Source organism: Linepithema humile, chromosome 1 (assembly GCF_040581485.1).
Source record: "Linepithema humile isolate Giens D197 chromosome 1, Lhum_UNIL_v1.0, whole genome shotgun sequence".
NCBI lineage: Eukaryota > Metazoa > Arthropoda > Insecta > Hymenoptera > Formicidae > Linepithema > Linepithema humile.
The window spans coordinates 42329764-42349344 of NC_090128.1; the positions used below are offsets into that span (position 1 = coordinate 42329764).

At 32.1% G+C, this 19581-nt stretch overlaps 2 protein-coding genes and 1 non-coding gene across 3 annotated transcripts; 1 reads left to right on the forward strand and 2 right to left on the reverse strand.

The window, feature by feature from the left end:
• The first annotated feature begins 21 nt into the window (after positions 1 to 21).
• On the forward strand, positions 22 to 3776 carry Cluap1 (clusterin associated protein 1). The gene is made up of 6 exons (XM_012361901.2): positions 22 to 436; positions 549 to 751; positions 1230 to 1628; positions 1996 to 2234; positions 2493 to 2674; positions 2876 to 3776. The coding sequence occupies exons 1-6, from the start codon at positions 415 to 417 to the stop codon at positions 3151 to 3153; spliced, it is 1323 nt and encodes a 440-aa protein (XP_012217324.1). The 5' UTR covers positions 22 to 414; the 3' UTR covers positions 3154 to 3776.
• Positions 3569 to 15300, reverse strand: LOC105669141 (uncharacterized). Its single transcript, XM_012361928.2, has 8 exons — positions 14509 to 15300; positions 9770 to 9820; positions 8534 to 8800; positions 8005 to 8210; positions 7121 to 7322; positions 6561 to 6788; positions 6141 to 6451; positions 3569 to 6052 (listed from the first exon to the last, which is right to left on the reverse strand). The coding sequence occupies exons 3-8, from the start codon at positions 8783 to 8785 to the stop codon at positions 5545 to 5547; spliced, it is 1707 nt and encodes a 568-aa protein (XP_012217351.1). The 5' UTR covers positions 8786 to 8800; positions 9770 to 9820; positions 14509 to 15300; the 3' UTR covers positions 3569 to 5544.
• A 737-nt stretch (positions 15301 to 16037) lies between these two features.
• TRNAS-AGA (transfer RNA serine (anticodon AGA)) lies at positions 16038 to 16119 on the reverse strand. The gene has a single exon. It is a non-coding gene; the product is annotated as a tRNA-Ser (tRNA).
• Positions 16120 to 19581: the final 3462 nt, after the last annotated feature.

A 19581-nucleotide genomic window follows, 5' to 3' on the forward strand; every position in this document is an offset into this window, starting at 1 on the left:
AAAGTTTTCAATCAATTTAGTTTGTAATTAATATCCAATAATAAAATTTTATAAAATTTTTATTGTACCTTATTTTTAGAAAAATTCGAGATAAAATAAAAAATTATATTTAGTTAACTTTTCTTCGAAATAAGAATACTTATAATAATTTGTTTAATTGTACATATAAAAAGTAGTTCTTGTTAATTTTTTTATACGCTTACTAAATAATTTAATGACATGATCTAAAATATGAATATTCTATTTATAATAAAAATTGTGATTCTAGTTCTTTCCCTTACCTGTTGTAATTACAAATAGTAAGTACAAGCCAATACCTACAAGTTTCTATGGTAACGTAAGCTGGAAATAAGTCAACACATTGCAAGTGTATCTCGATTACAGCAGTTAAACCTTAGTTTCTTATTGCTAAAAATGTCTTATCGCGAATTACGTAGTACGTAAATTATATAAATTTATTTATCTTTTATTTAGGCTTATAGAATTGATAATCTTTAAATATACGTGCACAAAATAGAAACATAATTTACTTTTGTTTGCTTATGTAGACTTCACGGAAATGATGAGGGTGCTAGGCTATCCGAGGTTGATTTCCCTTGCAAATTTTCGCATACCGAATTTTTCTCTGGTTGCGGAGATTCTGGTCTGGCTAGTGAAACGATTCGATCCGGATGTTGATATACCCACACACAGCGATCATGATACTGAAGACCAACGTGTGATGTTGATACGAAGTGTCGCTGAATTTATGGTAATATAAATTATAGTGAATATATATGTCTAATTACTAAAATTAAACATTTATTTTACATTATTCTATAATTAAATCAATATTATCTTTTTTTTCTCTTTTTTAAGTTTTACATTTGTTTGAACTATTTTTTTGTAGCTTTATTTAATTTAAAAATATTGTAGGCTTTTGTATAAAATAAAACTTCTATCGTATTCATATAATCTTTACTTTATAATATATATTTCTGTTCTTTAACGTTGAAAATTTCTCCAAGTTAATTTTTTAAATGCTTGTAAAAAATGTTCTAGATATAGCAAAGTATTTTTTATCTATAAATATCTGTTCTTTTTTTAATTTTACAATCTGACTTCTCTTCACTAAAAATATAAAGAAAAGTTGTTAGATAAATAGTAGTAGATAGTTTTGAGACAGATCAACATCATTTACAAATATTGATTATTTAATAATCAAAAATACACAATTTGATGTATTACAGGCATTAAAAACAAATATAAGGTTGAACACGAAAAAATTGTATCAAGCCGATGGTTACGCTGTGAAGGAAATGTTAAAAATGACGACGCTTTTGTATGATGCGCAAAATAGCAGTAATGCCGAGCAAAGTCGACCCAACAGTAAACAGCATACGGTGAATTTTGACATATCCGTTGAAATCAATGAACTAAAGTCAGCGCGTCAGCTTGCCAGTCAATTGACCATCAATGGAGCGACTCTTTTTGATTTGCTTGGTCGTGAAGTGGAGCTTCGAGAGATTCGCAATATTAAGGTTGCTAGGCAATTTGACACTTCAGAAATTGAGGACGCTTTAAAAGACGTTATCAAGAGCACACATAAAGAAATCGACGAAACGAAAAAGCAGATTGATAATGTCAAGGTAAACATTTTTATGGAATAAAATCTTCCAGGAAGCTAATAAACTGATTGTTCAATCTGCAAATGTTTAATTACACTGGTCTGCAAAAATAGATAATCTTTTTGTTACCTGAGAAAAAAAAGTAGCTCTTCATAGTTTTTATGTGTTGAATTCAAATCTGTCTTTAAAAAATACATATCACATTAGGATGTTTAGAAAGATAAAGAAAAATATACTAAAACTTACAATATTTACGATACTATTATATTTAACGCATAAAAAACTATGGAAAATTATTCTTCTTTCTCAAACAGATCCATGCTAGATCGCATTATTTCTTCCTGATTACAGTAATTTATTTAATTAATAAATGAGAGTGATTTTGAAGGATACAGAACAAAACTTGGATACGAGAATCGAGAGACGGCGAACGGAACTCGATAGGAATCAAAAAAGACTTTACACGTTAAAAAAAGTTCGTCCAGCATTTATGGAAGAGTTCGAGAAACTTGAAGTTGAACTGAGAGCTCTATATAACGATTATTTACAGAAATTCCGATATTTAGCATACTTGGAATACTTATATGAAGATGCGTCTAAGGCAGAGCAAGAAAGATTTGAAAGACGGTATTTATTATAAAATAAAATTATAAAATCTATATACACACTCATTTATTTTAGTTTTATGTCAAAGAAAATTGATTTTTAAAATTGGAGAATTAATAACATGTTTATGTTTATTTAAATTTGTATGATTTCTTGTCAACAATTTTGTCGACAAATCACTCTACATTCGGAGTTGTACTATTAACACCAAACTTTGTAATTGTATAATAAACTTGGTAATTGTATTATATAATCACACAATATTATTTTTAATTATAGGCAAACTGCAACCAAGAAGCAGTTGGAGCAAATGAGAGCCGAAGATTCAAACTTTGAAAGTATGATGGAAGGAAACGATTCTATATTTGCTACGAATCTTCAAGAGCCTTTGGTTACTCCTCTTACAAATTCCGAAAACGCAGCAGCAGAAAAATCTGGCCAGTCTACCAATGTCAAACCAAGTAATAACAATTTTTGTAATAAAGAATGCACAATATTAGAGTTTTGGAAAAACGAGTAAATGAACAAAATAAATCGTTTGAAAAGCGTAACAAAAAAATGTAAAGCATAATAATAATAATAATAATATACGTGTTATATGTTATTATTATTCTGTTATTATAAATTTCTCGGTTTTTAATAACAAATTAAAAATATTCTAGGCACCGCAAGAGCGTCAAAGATGCAATATTCTCAGCGGCGTATTTATGGTAGCATGTCTGGACGGCGAAAGGGTACGATTCAAGAATCAAATGATAGCGATGGTTCGTTAGATAGCGATAGCGACTTACTGATTGATGGCGACCTCGACGACGATGACGACGATGAGGATCTTTTGAATTCTGTGGGTGCGACGGACATTAACGGCTTTAATCTCAAGGCAAATCAAGAAAAACGATCTGTCAGTAAAATAGACAGACATTCGGACGATGACTTTTAATTTATCTAATGTCTGGATCATTCAGCATTTTGTATAATATTAGATAGAATGTAAAGATAAATTAAAATATGTATATTTTTTTTATCAACTTTATTTGAATTTGAAGTTTCTCTGTAATTAATTAATTAATATAAATAAAGATTAAAAGTCTAAAATCATTACATAAAGATTTAAAACGTAAAGTCAATAATAGGTACTATATAATTCAAAACTAATGATAAAATTACTTTATAACATAAATATATTAATTGATCATATTGTATCAAACCTAAAAATATTAATTTTACGACATTCATATCCATCGAAGTAGACGAATCCATTCAAAGATATACGCGTCTAACTTTGACGCTATTTGCCATTTTGGTAAAAAAACTAAATTGGATAGGATTCCATCTATGCAAGAATAAGAGAAGAATTCGAACAATAAAAGAATCTGAGTATTTATTTACGAACAAATATTTAACATTTAATTTATCAATAATAATAATAACAATGATAAATAATGACAACTGATGATTAATATGATTCATTTTTAAATGAGATATGCAACGAAGATTGCAGAGAGTCATAATTCAAGAAAATTATGAAGTTTATATTGTCCTAATATTATATTTATTAATTTCGTCAATATATAAGTCGATGTCGACATGTCGTCGTCGACTGTATTTCAGCACCAATCACATACACGTTACCTTATATCTATCTTATATGTCACATACATACGTATGTCACGTACGTGTGCGTGTATACACATATATACAAATATAAATGTGCGTGCGTGTATAAGAAACACGATTTTTCGCATTGATAAAGAAAGAAAGAAAGATTACTCATTAGTCACAACAGCATCCGGTGTGTAACTAACAATCAATCAATTTGGCTATTGATATCGGTCTTTTTATCGTCTCGTAAGTTGTACGTATTTAAAACATTTCATCCTTCTGTCAAGTTTATTTGTGCAGCTTTACCATCGATCTGTGTTTGCTCGTGCAAGTATATACAGCATGTATATACAAAGTATTTCGGTGTTCATTTATTATTTAATAATTACTAGCGACACTTAAATAATTCACCAGTAAAAACAGTTCAGTTAAAGGCAATATAATCATAGAACTTTCAAATCAATATCTATTATATATTCATCGCGTTTCAAATCAAAGAAAAGATGGTATTTTTGTTTATAACATTTTTTTTTAGTATGTTATGAAATATTAGGTATATTATTTTATTTTTAAATCAGCGAAGACTAATAATTTTACAACTTAATTAGTTATTGCAACTGTTAACAAATTGCATTATTTAAGGCCACTGTAACGTATAAAAAATTAGATAAGTTTTAAGAACTTTTTAAACTAGAAAAAAATGTGTAAGTATTTTTGTGTTTTAATATTAGTAATTTACATTATTAATTATTTTTATGCAAAATTCCATATAAAAAATTGAAAAATATTAAAAATGTTAATAATTTTTGAAAATGATGGTTTATAGAAAACTCGAAGTGATGACTTTAATTCAGTCTTGAGCGGTAATTAATAATAAAAAAAAACGCAATTAAAGTTTACATTGACTATTATTATTTCACAGTGGCTTAATACTTTAATATACCATTATTTATTCTTTACATTTTGTTTACTGGTGTATAAAAAATATAGAAATGAAATAAACAAATTTAATATTTAACATTTCGGTAATGCTTCGGAATGCATATTACATAAATTGCTATCCTAATTATTGATTTTATGGATATGCGTGGATAAGTTGTGCGGATTTACAAATATTAAAAAAAAAACTGATATACTCTTAATGTATAACAATACAATAGGTATAATATTTCGCTCGTCATTTATCGCCATTTGTATTGTTTAGCCTGATTTAGGCCGTCTGTAACAATGGTCGTTATCCTGGATGATCACATTTGCTGTGTGCGAACAAAAAATTGCAAGATAGAGATACAAGAATTTGTATAAAATTCTAAGAGAGAAGCACCTCCATGTAGCACAAGAGAAACAAACTCGATCGAGATTCGACAGGTTGTCTCCAGACCTTGCTAATCGTTTAAGAATCCGTCACATAGAAAAATATGATTAATCCGCGTTTTACTCAGAGCGTTGCGTTCTTTTCTTCTTCTTTTTTTTCTCATTTTACGGTAGTTTCTATTAATATAGTTCCCATTAACTTTTACCGTTATGCATCGTATATTGCTAGGCGTCCTCTTCTGTTTCGCGAATTTAAGGACGCGAGTTCGTCGAGAATTTCGTAAAAAAATGGGACCCTGCTTAGCTTAGTTTAAGAAAACTAAGGACCGCCGTAGTTATAGAAATAGGTTCTCCCGACTTTCGGCGTGCCAGTGAAATTGTGAACGTCCCACAGAATATCGACGACAGTCTTTCGCTACCTGATTGATTTGCCGAGCGGGTTGACTTTGATTCGCGGCGTCAACACCGGCACTGAATCGAGCTCCGGCAGCGAACATTCGGCGCGCAGTTCCGTCCAAGTCTTGTCAACGTTAGCGACGAGCCGTTCTCTGTACTTGTAGGCCGTCTTGTCAATGATCGACTGCGTTTTGATGCAGTCATCACCACCGAACTCGCAGACGCGGTAATGATGCAGAATCGCGGCGTCGGAGGGCACATTTAGGGTACCATGACCCGGGATGAACTCCCACACAAAATGATTCCCCGCCTCTACTACGTCCTGCGGCTTGCAGATATATTTGGAGCGTTGCTTATGCGGATGCAGTTTAGTCCTGCGCCGAGTTTTCTTCAGAGTGATCAAATTGGCCTCAATGGGAGTGCGACTGGATACAATAAACGGATCATCGGCCCATTGTAAGTAGAAAAAGGCATTTTGGAAGGAAAACGCGCCCGTGGATTTAACGTTGATCCGATTTCCCATCCATCTGGAAATACAATTTGTCGCAAAATTACGCTATACGTAACGCACATACGATATATAGAATCTACGCTTAGATGAAGAAGGTATCGTACCGTAGCAAATCAATTATGGTATCGTTGTGCCTTGGTATAATATATTCGTCGAGATCTACGAGTGCCACATATTCGTACTTGTACATAGATCGATAGAGACAGTCGTTGAGCGCCGCGAAGAGACCTTCCGTGCGAATTTCCCGCTGGGAAATCATGTCGAGATGATGCCAGGGTAATACCGTAACTAGATCTTTACTCTCGTAATACTTCAGCGCGCAACCGGCCGCCGCTCCTACGGTATCGTTGTACAGAGTGACGTGAGTGGCGCCCAGGAGTCTGTGCAGCTCGATAAATTCAACTAATTGCAAAACCTATAAGTGTAAGCGACAATTAATTGTTATTTTCAGACGTGGCAAGTGCCAGCAGAGTTTTAGATGACAAATGTCGTCCATTTGACCGCTGCTTATGCGAACTACTCACCCTGTTATAATAATAGTGTAGAGGCTTGACGCAAATAGCCAGAGATTCTTTGCCGTTCGTCCTGCTTTCGTGACGATTCTGAACGAGAATACGATTCGTCGGGGCCGCTCGCAACCTCGCCACGACGCTGACTGCTTCCGGCACTTTGTTTGTCATCGGAGATTCTTTAGGCAACGGACAGATCACGAAACAAGCGCTATACTTGAGATTCCAATTCTCCCGGATCACCTGAAAGCCGCAGCGCAAATATCGTCACGCGTTCAATCATACTGGAACTTAAGGCGATACAAAACCATGGAATACATTGAAATCACAATTACACCGTTCTGCATGGATTTATCGATTCGTAGTAACAGTTTTATGCAGAATCGCATGCTTCAACGTGCTCTTTTACTTTACGTATGGTTATGTCATAAGATTACGACGCAATGAAGAAATAGCGTATAAAAAATTATGAAGAATAAAATGATTACAAATGTTGGAATATGAAGATGATAAAAATAAGAGTGTTAACAGTAGAGAGATTTATTAAAATGGAATTACTTTTAGGAAAAACGTACCTTAACTTTAGCAGCTACCGTCACCGAGGCAGTGACATTTGCACCATTTTGCTGTTGATACCAAAATCTACACCAAACGCGTTCCGGGCCTCTGGTTTTGGTAGCGCTTATCACACGTACTATACCTGGATTTTTGCCCGCCGATATGCTCGCGCCGCTGACTCTGTCGTCAAAGTATGCCGAGTAAACGAAGAATTTAAACCTAGAATGACCAAGCAAAAATCACATTAACTTATTCAATTTCTGATGCATAATTTCATTGTTATTTTTTTCTAAATGTACACAAAATAGAGGAAAAAATGAGTACCAAAAGCGACATGTCTTTTAAATAGACATCTCCTTCGTTTCTCTTGTTTCTTTCCAATATTTGCTATTTAATTTGATATTTGATTAATTATACGAGAATAGTCCAGAAAAGAGATATAAATGCAATAAAAATGTGGAGCAATGCAGCCGAGAACGGCTAAATGCATAATACGGCATCGTGCATATTAATGGCTGCATCGAGACGTTCAGGTGCCTAAAATTAACCAATTTTCAAATTGCTCGGCTTGCTTGTAACTCGGCAAAAAATCATCGTAGACAAAAAATTAAAAAAGCATTTTAAAGCTTAAAACTGGCACTTTCTTGTTTTCTAAAAAAATTTTTTTTTAAGTTTTAAGATGTTTTTTCAATTTTTTGTCTGTAATGATTTTTCGACTTCCGATAATTTAAAAATTGCTCAATTTTGAGCGTCTAAAAAGTGCTGACTATTTTTTGTAGAGTAGTTAACATTAAAAGTATTTCTATTTGATTTTGCGATAGATGCTTTTTTATTTTTATTATGTTTCTATCTTTACTGTCTGCACTACTCTCGTGCGATTATCATGTAGAAACGGACAAACCTCGTATTAGTGACTGGCAACCATTCGGCATGCGTGATCTTCAAGTTTTGATCTAGCTGCGGTAAACGGGCTTCCAAGCTGGGCGGTAATCTCGGTAAGCTACGCGGATCTGGGCGTATTACTGTCTTCTGCTCACCGTCTTCTCCGTGAACTAATAATCCAACGTGCTCATCGAAACTACCCTTCAAACCGGCATAATCTTCAGCCTGAAAATATCAAGACTCTAATGACTTCTGTGTCACTCAAAGTGAATTTTGAGCTATCGATATCTATCAATCTATTTATTCAGATCATCCGTCGTCCATGATAACGATAAATGTATAATAACATAAAAACATGTATATTAAATATTTGCACACTTCATCCTTTTGAGATAATGTTATATATATTATAAAAAAGACAAAAATATTTCAAGATGCTTTATCCAATAGTAATATATCTAATTATTATAAAAAATAAAATAACAATAGAATATTTAATTTTATTCAAAATTTTAGAAAGAAAAATTCTTCTTTCGTAATATACTTACCCCCACTTCGCCGTAATCCGGACGATCGGGTGCAACTGGCAATCGATGGCCGCTTCTGTGACCGCCGAGTACGCCGGTGCCGCCGACGCTCACGCCGCGCCTCTCATCGATCAAGAATATTTCCGTAAGAACAATGAGACCGAACACAGCAAAGAACATAACGACCAACATGAACGACATATTGGCGCGCTCTTTGAGGACGCCGGCGTTCGCCCGGCTCCCGCCGGAGCCGGATCTTCGACTCGAGCTCATGCTCGAGAAGAGACTCTGCAAATGACAATCTTTTTTTAGAAAGTTACTCTTGTTGAAATTAAATCCAAATTCAACACCTGACTTGTGAGCTTCGCAAAACAACATGTAAAATACATAATCAAATTGTGTATTGTAAAAAATTGTAAGATGCTTCAATGTAGATAAATAAAGAGAAACTAGATTCATTAGAAAAAGTAATTAATTAATTAAATACAGGACAACGTAATTGATGTATCAATGTTGCTAACTCGCGATGGTTTTGTCGTTGGCGGACTATAAAATGCGAGTCGAAAAAATTTTGTGCACGTGTCACTAGAGATGTGAATAATAAAGGTGCATCTCTGCAAATGAATACAAATAACATGTGGCTTTCGCGATATGAATTTCTTTCCGTATTTGTACAATGTACAAAATTTTGCATTTTGATCATGTCGCATGCTATATAAAATCGATATTTTCTCGAATGGTTCCGAATTCTCATTTATAATTACGTTTTTCTATACTATATGTTTAATACAATATATGTGCAATGTAATATTTTAAAAAATCTAATGTTATACAAAAAATATTTTATAATTTAATATATTGTATTTACACAAATGTACACGCACTGACTGTGATGTCCCTCGAGGCGTGTATTTGACGTGTCACTTGAAACGAAGAGCAGAGCGAGCAGCGAGAGGAAAACTTGTAAAAGACATTCTGATTCTGCATTCTTAGCGCAAGATGGACGATCGACGCTTCAAGTGACGTACAATACGCGCCTCGTGCGTGTGACATATTTCATATACGTGTACCCAGCATAAAACATAAAGAAAAAAAACGCAACTATACGCAAATGCGAGAGATACAAGTTGATTTTCACTCTCAGTGTATAATTTCGCTGTCGGATAAAGCCTTTGCATCTATTTATATTGCGGAGACAAATATGGGCATAAAAGAACTAAATAAAAAAATTATTAATAACATTATCGGTTGACTTACTTAAAGTGGTTTCGAGAAAATCGCTGCTAAGCATCGGGACGATAGCTTCTTCTGAAAATATAAATTATGAATATTATTAGTTTGTTTTTCCTTTCACGTTCCAGATAAAATTTAACACAATTCGCGCGCTTGGTATAAATACCCTGGTAAAAAATATTCTCAGAATTTTTCATAAAAATTTTAAGATTTTTTACAAAAATTTTATAACTTTTTCAGAAAATTTTAAGATTTTTTATATGAATTGGCACACTTTTCAGAAAAGTTCAGAAAAGAAATAAAAATATATGAAAATATATGAATAAATTCATTATTTCACATATTTTCCAGATCTGTATATGACAAATTTGTGCACCGTATTTAGTGCTTCAATGTTCCAAACATCCTTGACCATTCGCCTGAAGATGTTTCGGTGAACTGCAAAGATGCAGGACGATGTTAAACTCGGGACAAAGTTGTGCAAACTCTTGCGAAGTGAATTGAGTACCGTTCTCGGAAATTAGTACTTACCTTTGTTAGCTCTGGTGAAAAAACATCTCATAATTTCCTAGAAAATTTTAAGAATTTTTCATAATTTTATTTTATGAAAAATTCTGAGAAAAAATTTCTTATTCATTCATATTTTTAAAACATTTTTTAGGAAATTATAAGAAATCTCAGAATAAGATAATATTTCATTTAACGGTACAAATTAACGCAAGTACCCAGACAGCACGCATGTCCAAAATCGAGACATAAGACGGCTTAAAGACGTCATTAAGACGCCTTTTAGACACGGTATCTAAAAGATGTCTTAATGATGTCTTTAAGATGTTTTATGTCCCGATTTTAGACATGTGTGCTGTCTGGGTATATATTTCTATTCTATCTTTTTCATTAGATGTCAAACACAGAATAAAACATGTATTAACATGTATGTTAACGTGACATTCTATGTTTGATATCTACTAGAAAATAAATATAGAATGACACGTTTTTACATTACTAAATGAAATGCATTCAAAGATAAGGTAAAAAAATAAAAGCTGATAAATCGTATATTTTTTAACTTGTAAAAATATTTGATATTTCTAAAGGCCTGTGTCCACGATGCAAGAAATTGGTTCGAGTTCTTAACCCAAAATAGTTGGATTGCTTCAAGAAATGTGTAACCAATCAACTTGCTGTTTTTCCATAAGAACTTCAATTTAATTGGCTATACATTTCTCGGACCAAGAACTTGGACCAATTTCTTGCATCGTGGACACAGGCCTTTAGAAATATCAAATATTTTTACAAGTTGAAAAATATACGATTTATCAGCTTTTATTTTTCTACCTTATCTTTGAATGCATTTCATTTAGCAATGTAAAAACGTGTCATTCTATATTTATTTTCTAGTAGATATCGAACATAGAATGTCACGTTAACATACATGTTAATACATGTTTTATTCTGTGTTTGACATCTAATGAAAAAGATAGAATAGAAATATACACTTGCGTTAATTTGTACCGTTAAATGAAATATTATCTTATTCTGAGATTTCTTATAATTTCCTAAAAAATGTTTTTAAAATATGAATAAATAAGAAATTTTTTCTCAGAATTTTTCATAAAATAAAATTATGAAAAATTCTTAAAATTTTCTAGGAAATTATGAGATGTTTTTTCACCAGGGTATATATTTATTTTGGCATACTATGGTCTCGAACAAACTCTAATCATTGCAGATGTCAACTCGGTTGACATTATTATGTTTTTACTGCATCGTACATTCGATGGACGGATAAAAGCTTCCACGTGTCTAAGGCTCTAACAAAGGTAGGTACTAATTTTCGAGAACGGTACTCAATTCACTTTGCAAGAGTTTGCACAACTTTGTCCCGAGTTTAACATCGTCCTGCACCTTTGCAGTTCACCGAAACATCCTCAGGCGAATGGTCAAAGATGTTTGGAACATTGAAGCACTAAATACGGTGCACAAATTTGTCATTGCGACTGGAAATGAAACTCAATCGATTCTTCTACGCATATATTCAGTAATGTTCCAGATTAGAGAGTCTAGCTATTATGCAATGCAAAGTCGCAATGAAATTTTATAATTTCAATTTTGTGCAATAATTTTTTTGTTTCTTTTACGCTTCTTTTATGATTTGTAAAGAAAAGATAAATTGTTCTTAAAAAATGCAAATTTCACAAATCATAAATGACAAATACGCGGCACACTTAATTATTGCCCACAAAAAGTGAATCGCTCATGCCTTCAGTCTGTTGGAAAATATTTAATACTCAATTCAATCTTGATATGAACTATCGGTAATTTTTTATGGCACAGGTCGTTCGATGCTCGAACCTTTATTCGGGATCTTGACATTTAGCGATGCTAAAAAGAAATGATTCATTAAGACGAACGCGGAAGCAGAAGTAATTTATTTTGCTGTGGAAATATGTAATAAAATGGCCATCACCGCGTGCACCAATGAAGTTATCGTTGTCGCTAATTGCAGCACAACGATTGCTCTTTGTTACTGACAAAGACTGACAATTTAATTACAGATTTGAGTGACAAAGCTATTGTAATCGACGGAAGTAAACGATAATAATCGAGATTGTAATTACTGAATTATGCGGAAAAGCCAAGAAAAAAGAACAAAAGCAATTAGCATAAAGAATTAGAGGTTAATTTTTCTGCTGTGAGATGATACGGGGATGAGAAACGCAGTATGTCAATCGAAAGTGTCCAAACATAACTTGCAGATAATCTTAAATTTAAATCTTTGCGAACTAAAAATGGTAAATACAGAACAAATTTTATATTATTGTGCGACTTATAGTGATATACAATGATTTATGTAATAAAAATGTAAAAGTAAAGACAAAATAAATAATTATTCAATAATGAGTTTTCCTATAAATGTATTAATTTTTTTAGTGGTATTACTCGAGTTCAGCTAGATACAAAAATTTTATTTACAGCAGAATCACGCATCGAGCGGAATTCGAGCAATACTACTTCCACTCACTCGTTCATAACAATCGCGAACGTTTTTTTATCTCTGTTAACTAGTTATGACTTTTTTCCTATTAAACTTTCTACTCCAAAGCTTTCTCCCAGCCGCTCCCGTTATTATTAATAGAGCGGCTAAGTGCACCTTTCTTGATTTATAAAATTATATTAAATTGATCGTTTATTCTGAAGAGGTCGAAAAAATATTACAGTGTTACAAGCGTAAATCATTTTAACATTTGAACAATTAAGAACGGATAATATATTTAAAAAGATAATAACTGACTTTATAGAACACAATGTGTGCAATTAACAAATATTTTTCAGCAATTTCTGTAATAAGAAATCTTAATAAAAGAAACTAAGTGTCTTCTTTTTAAATACACCTTTAGACAGATTTATTTTTAATTTATAGCGATTTAACGTTGATGCAATTCGAAATACGCCAATCAAATTTGTTGTCTCATTTTTAGCAAAATGTTTCTTTAAAATTGCTTTTTTAGAAAATCTAGAAAATTGATGGATCTTTAAATTGTCTTTAAAATTGACTTTCTAAAAAACAGCTGTATACAAAAATATTTTAATTTACATTTTCAATCTGTTTTTTTACATCACAAGAATCGTTTTCTATTATCTTGCCTAATAAATATGATAATTCGAGGAATTCCGCTGCTGTCTATTTGATTACGATTTTGATTTCCGCGTATGCGCGAAATAATGCAGATGCTATAACAACATCGAAAAAGATAAAAGAATGTGATAACGCAATGCATACGACGCGATGCGCGTGAATGGAAAGAGAAAAAAATGCGTGATTTCGTTCGCTTTCGATGCATACGTGCACGTGTGCGAGCAAGCAATACTTAATCCTCTTATCTCGAGGTCGCTTTATCTGACATTCGGGCTTGTCGACAAAGCGTGTTTATTCGTATGGAATTATATAAAACAAGCAACGAAGAAAATCGGTTACTAGACTATCGCGATGGATATCGATGGATCGATAAAAATGATATATTTTTTGTCGCTTTTTTAGGATATTGAATGTCGATGTCAAAGCAAAGGGAAACTGTTAGCAAAATGGATTTTACCCCGAATATTGAATAATGTATGGCTGCAAAGATAATATAGTTTGATAGAAAATGCAATTCCATCAGATGCTATAATGATTCGTCTTCAAATGTGATTACAGCAATTAACAATAATAGATAGAAATTTGAACACTAACGATCAATGATGCGTATATAAATATGTGTTATTTTTCAAAACAAATGTTATTTATCTACAGTCATCACATTTGAATTTCTCTCAAATTTTTCGAGTTTCTGCTAATTATACTTTATAAAATAGTCGCATGTTGACTTTAAATTCTTCCACGCTATTGTCTTTCTAGAGAACATTGCGCGATGAATGATTTAACAACAATATTACGCGTCGCAAGACTACAACTCGCAAGAACGGGGTGAATCAATCTCTGAGAACGTTTAGTAAAAGCTTTTACTCGCGTCCTTCGCCGCGTTTTGCGAAAGAAAAAGTGGAAGGCAAAAAATACAATGTCAAACGTTCACCATCGGTGCGCGCGCGGTACACCGACCTCGAGAGTGTTGCGAGCAGCGCGACACCCTCGCACATTTATGCACCACGATTGCCGCGTATCACTGTCGGCATAGCGAAGCGGAGCAACCCCCTGTTCTTCGTCGAGCCACTCCCTCCCTTTGTCAAGCGCAATAAGAGAATCAGAGGAAGCTATTACTCACGATTAACGCTCGATATCCGCACGACGTCCTATCACTTGGCCACGATATTTCGACTTCGTCAATCTTCTGCCAATCGTTATCGTCACCTTTGGTTGAGCATTTGTGCTCATATCGCAATGATGTCATAAACGGCGTCACGATTATCAGGCAGATAAACCGAAAAATGTAGTAAGCGGCGCGTTGTTGCGATTTATACTTGACAACCGCGGGACGATCTGTTAAAGGGAAACAGCCGAGTGGATTCGTACACGACAAGCCGAAGGAAAGACATACTGAGCAGACCGCGCGAATAAATAGGTAGATAAGAAGGCAATTATACTCGCACGAAACGTCCACTCTGTCTGCCGGGTAGACGACGATCGAGCAATTGTCAATGAGCGTCGCGCCTGACCGAGTTGGGGCGAACGAGCCGCGTGAAACCGAATCGTCGGCGACATGAAAACTCTCGGCCGCTACCACCGCATCGATCCGAGCACCCTCTACCACCCCATTGCTGCGCAATGTTACGATTAGGAGTTGGATTTTTGCGCTTGCGCCTCGATACAACATTAATATAAACAAGTGCTTAGCGCAAATCAGCGCAAATGAAAAGAAATGTCATCACTTGGCCGTATTAAATGTGTTTAAGAAATTATAATACTATAATAGTATGAATATTGCACAGTTTTAATTAATCGATTGTAATGTGTTTTATAAGTGTCACAGAAAGAAGCCGTTGTCGAGTAATTAATCATCGATGGAAAAAAAGATGTTCGAGGGATATTGGGCTTTAGCGAAGCAACTTTAAGATAAGTAATTTATCATTTATTTATTGTTTGTATTATATGAATATATTTATTGATTAACTATAAAATATTTTAAATATTAAGCTATTTAATAATATATTATATGTATATAAATATATAGATTATTTTGATTTGTGTGTGTTTATTCCGAATATTGAATGATATATGGATGCAAAGATGATAATGTAGTTTTAGATAGAAAATGCAATTCCATCAGATGCTATAATGATTTGTCTTTAAATGTGATTATAACAACTAACAATAATAGATAGAAATTTGAACTCTAACGATCAATGATGCATATATGTATATGTGTTACTTTTCAAAACAAATGTCGAGTTGCTTATATGTTGTATCTCTTTCCAATTTTACAATATATAGATGTATCTATTAAAATTTAATTTATGTATACAAATAATATAAAATCTTTTTAAAAAATACTATAATATAAAAATTTATTATTAATTGAAAGAAATGTATAAATGACATATTTGCAGTGGAATGCTCAATAATTTATGTTTGGGAAGGTGCTTGAAGGTACAAAGAGTTAATTTATTTAGGATACAGCTTTCTCAACTTGATTTTATTTTTAAAATTTTATATAAAAAATAAACTTGATCTTTACAATACAATTCAGTAGATAAAAATCACTTTAACAAAAATTTATTAAAAACAAAAAATTATTTTAAAAAATAGCTTTACTATCTTCGCGCAAATATTTCTGAAAAAAGAAACCACTTTTCTCGCAGTCGGTAGGACTCGAACCTACGCTCCCAGAGGGAATCTGATTTCTAGTCAGACGCCTTAACCACTCGGCCACGACTGCTACGAGAGTGCGTGATTTTATTTAAAAAAAATGTAGCATTACTTAAATAAAGATATTTAATTATAATCACATGTACTTATTACATTTTTTTGTTTGTGAAATATTGCCAATAATAAAAAACAACATAATTACAAAATTAAAACAAATAATAAAACATAAAGCAAAATAATATAATGAAGAAAATTGTATATGCAAAAATGTGAAATAAAGAGATGGAATAACTTTGTCCACTTAATTTTGTACGCTAGTGTCGCAATGCATCATTACAAGTAATGAGAAATGCAAAGGCGATAAGTTAAATTGATCGAAAGTAGTACGAATAAAGCAACGCACAAGAAATGCAAAACTTACTTGAGAGAAGCGACATTATCTCGTTGAGTTTTTCTCACTGAAAAAAAATTGTGTATTGGCAACCAAGTCTCAGAGTTGAACAGAATTTAGTTGCACTAACTACAATCGAGTCAGATTGACTAAAAATCAAGTCAGATCAATAAACAAGATATTAAAAAAACAAGACATTCTGTTGAAAGAAGGACTGTTTCTTCGCCATGTGCAAAAACAATTCGAGTAGTATAAACTGATTTTTTTTTTCAATGCTTGTACGAATGATAGCTCGCGCAATCAGACGCACTACTAAATGAACGGAAAAATGTACAGTGCAACTGCGTCGCCCCGCCTACATGTTTCCGATACGGTGCGCATCCTTCAACTAGAAAAAACAGCGTACTTGTGTGTTCACTCGAACTTGCTCAATGCATGTTTGGCAGATGCGTATGCGTAATATCGTAAATTAATTTTTTTCTGTAAAATGATACATTCGAATCGATATTCATAATTATAATCGACAATCATAATTCATAATTATAACTGATTTTCAATCTTTGATTAAAGGTGTGATTTATTATATATTTATACTTATAAATTGTTATTGAACTATTCGGATTAATATTTCATGAATATTTCTTTCACCGATTTTTGTTTAAAAAATCTATTATTATTTAGAATTTATATCCTATAAAAAAAATCTTACTTTTTTTATAAGAATTCATAGAAAATCACACAAAAATTTGCAAGATAAAAAAAAGATATGGAAATGCCGATAAAAAGAATGCATACCATTATCCAATATTGCGAGAAATGCGCGTAATGCATTGTTACGCGTTCCAAGATTTAAGCCAATCTGCGATTAAACGATATAATTACCCAGCCGGATTGTACTATATTAGCAGGATGTTACATTGTAACCGCAATTAACGCAAGAATATTGCGATTGCGGAGATGAATCCTTCAGTACCATATCATTATACAATTAAACATAATGTTGATTGTATTATTAAAATAAAATTTGCTCGGCATGCGCAATTTATTTCTACGATTCTTGACAAAATCACACGTAATCTTAGATCTAATAATAAAGGAAGGACAAAACAGAGAAGAGGAGTAAAGGATAAGAAAATGTATCTTGTACACAGCTTATGACTTAAGTTTGTACTAAATTTATTTCCATATACGTAAATATGAATATTAAAATTTATAAAACCAAAAAGTAATTTTTCATTTTTCTGTTTCTTTAAAAGAATATTCATTTAATCGGTGTTTTTCTTCGTATAGCTCATTATACACATATCACGATAGATATCAAAACGTAATATGGTTACGATAGTTATTTTAAATAATAATGGGCGGCATAATATGGATAAACAATTCTAAAACACTTTTCTGTTTTACGTAATCAATCACGTAATCAGTTATATTGTTAGTAGAGCAAAAATGTTTCTCGTGAGCACATCACTATATGCCATTTCGGCGGTATAATATATTTATTGTTATAAAAAGCTTTTATAACAGAACTTAGGATTATATGAATGTATTCTTAAAATATGCCCGCAATGCTATTCTATTTTTTTCACAAAGCGTTTAAAATGATTATTCATCTTATCTGCCGTTAATATGACGCATAGCAAAAAAGCTTCCATCGTTTTTGCAACAAATTATTCATGCGGATCAATCATAATGCATATTGCATAAGATATTGCTCGCGATCGTCCTATTTTTTCATAAATATAATTCTTTTCAGAAGTAGATTACCAACGTTCCCATTGTCTATAAATTATGAAACACATGCATATTTGTGCGAGATATAATTGCGAGAAATATTGCAATATTAGTACATTCCTTGTTAATATTGTACATATTATAATATATTTATTAAGCTAATCACAAAATATATATATTATAATAAAAAATATTATAAAACATATCTTATGTCTGTAAAAACTATAATATATTGTTATTATCTTAAATGCTTACATCGTGGAGATTAACGAAGGATAATCATAATATCGTGAAATACGACGTGTAAAATTTGATGGTAATGAGATACATTTGTACGCAAACATAGTTTCTTTGGTATTTCTATAGAAAATTGAGTGCTCACGTTTACGTAACAACGTTACAAGAATAACGTGATTTGAATTCGCATTCAATCCACAGATACGATCATTACTTCCTAAGTACGTCACAAATACATACTTGTAAATCGTATCTCATTTAAATTGATAAATCAAAGTTCAATCAGTAATTTATTTTAATTTATTGCCAAATTTATTTTAATTTATTGCCAAATTTGTTAGTAAACAACTCGATAGTTCGATAACATAAAATTATGTTACACGTGTTATCAAAATATAAATACAGCACTTGATATTTAATTTAGTCTTCTAATTTTTTAATAACAGATTTTATCTTCCAATTTAGCTTTCAACTACTTTTCATGCTTCACGCACGTAGATGTAGATCTGAAAGACTGTGATTTTATATATATATATGCATAATATATAATTGATATACGCCTTTAAATCTAAAAATTTATACTCATATGCAGAATGATAATAATAATCAATTTTTTATTTTAAAAAAATGTACTACTATGTAAAAATATTTAAAAAAAATATTTTCACAAAAAAAAAACTTATAAGACATAATATTATAGATGTGGAATGCATTGTTTACACCATAAAAGTTACGATTATAATAAGTATGCTTAATTTAGTTCACTATTAATTTAATTAAATAAAGTTAAGTTAATTGAACCCGCGTTAATAAAAAAATAAGTATTTTACGTATACATGTAGACGCTTTCATTAAATTAGACTTACATTACAATAATCACATTGCGGTAATTAAGTTAATTCCGTTCGCAAGATATACATGAGCATAGTGCGTACATATCATGTAAGATAGGATAGAAAAAATTCCAAGATGGAAAACATGGGCAAATAGGTAGTAAAAATTATCCGGTCAGTAAAGGAAAGAATTGCACTCCTTATCGCTGACGTTGCATGCCGAACATAAAATTATGTAATGTCCCCGTTGGTAAACAGTGATTATTACCATGCTGGCGGAATATACAAAAATTTTTATATGCTTGCATTCGATTTCAATCGAATTTTTATGAAAATT

Excerpts from the sequence above, each read along its gene's own strand:
- LOC105669141 (XM_012361928.2), bottom strand. The coding sequence starts at position 8,785 with ATGAGCTCGAGTCGAAGATCCGGCTCCGGCGGGAGCCGGGCGAACGCC. Across the intron at positions 8,211-8,533 it reads CGGATTACGGCGAAGTGGGG|GCTGAAGATTATGCCGGTTT; the intron begins GTAAGTATATTA and ends TGATATTTTCAG. Across the intron at positions 6,452-6,560 it reads TACACTATTATTATAACAGG|GTTTTGCAATTAGTTGAATT; the intron begins GTGAGTAGTTCG and ends TTACACTTATAG.
- Cluap1 (XM_012361901.2), top strand. The coding sequence starts at position 415 with ATGTCTTATCGCGAATTACGTA. Across the intron at positions 1,629-1,995 it reads AGCAGATTGATAATGTCAAG|GATACAGAACAAAACTTGGA; the intron begins GTAAACATTTTT and ends GTGATTTTGAAG. Across the intron at positions 2,235-2,492 it reads CAAGAAAGATTTGAAAGACG|GCAAACTGCAACCAAGAAGC; the intron begins GTATTTATTATA and ends TTTTAATTATAG.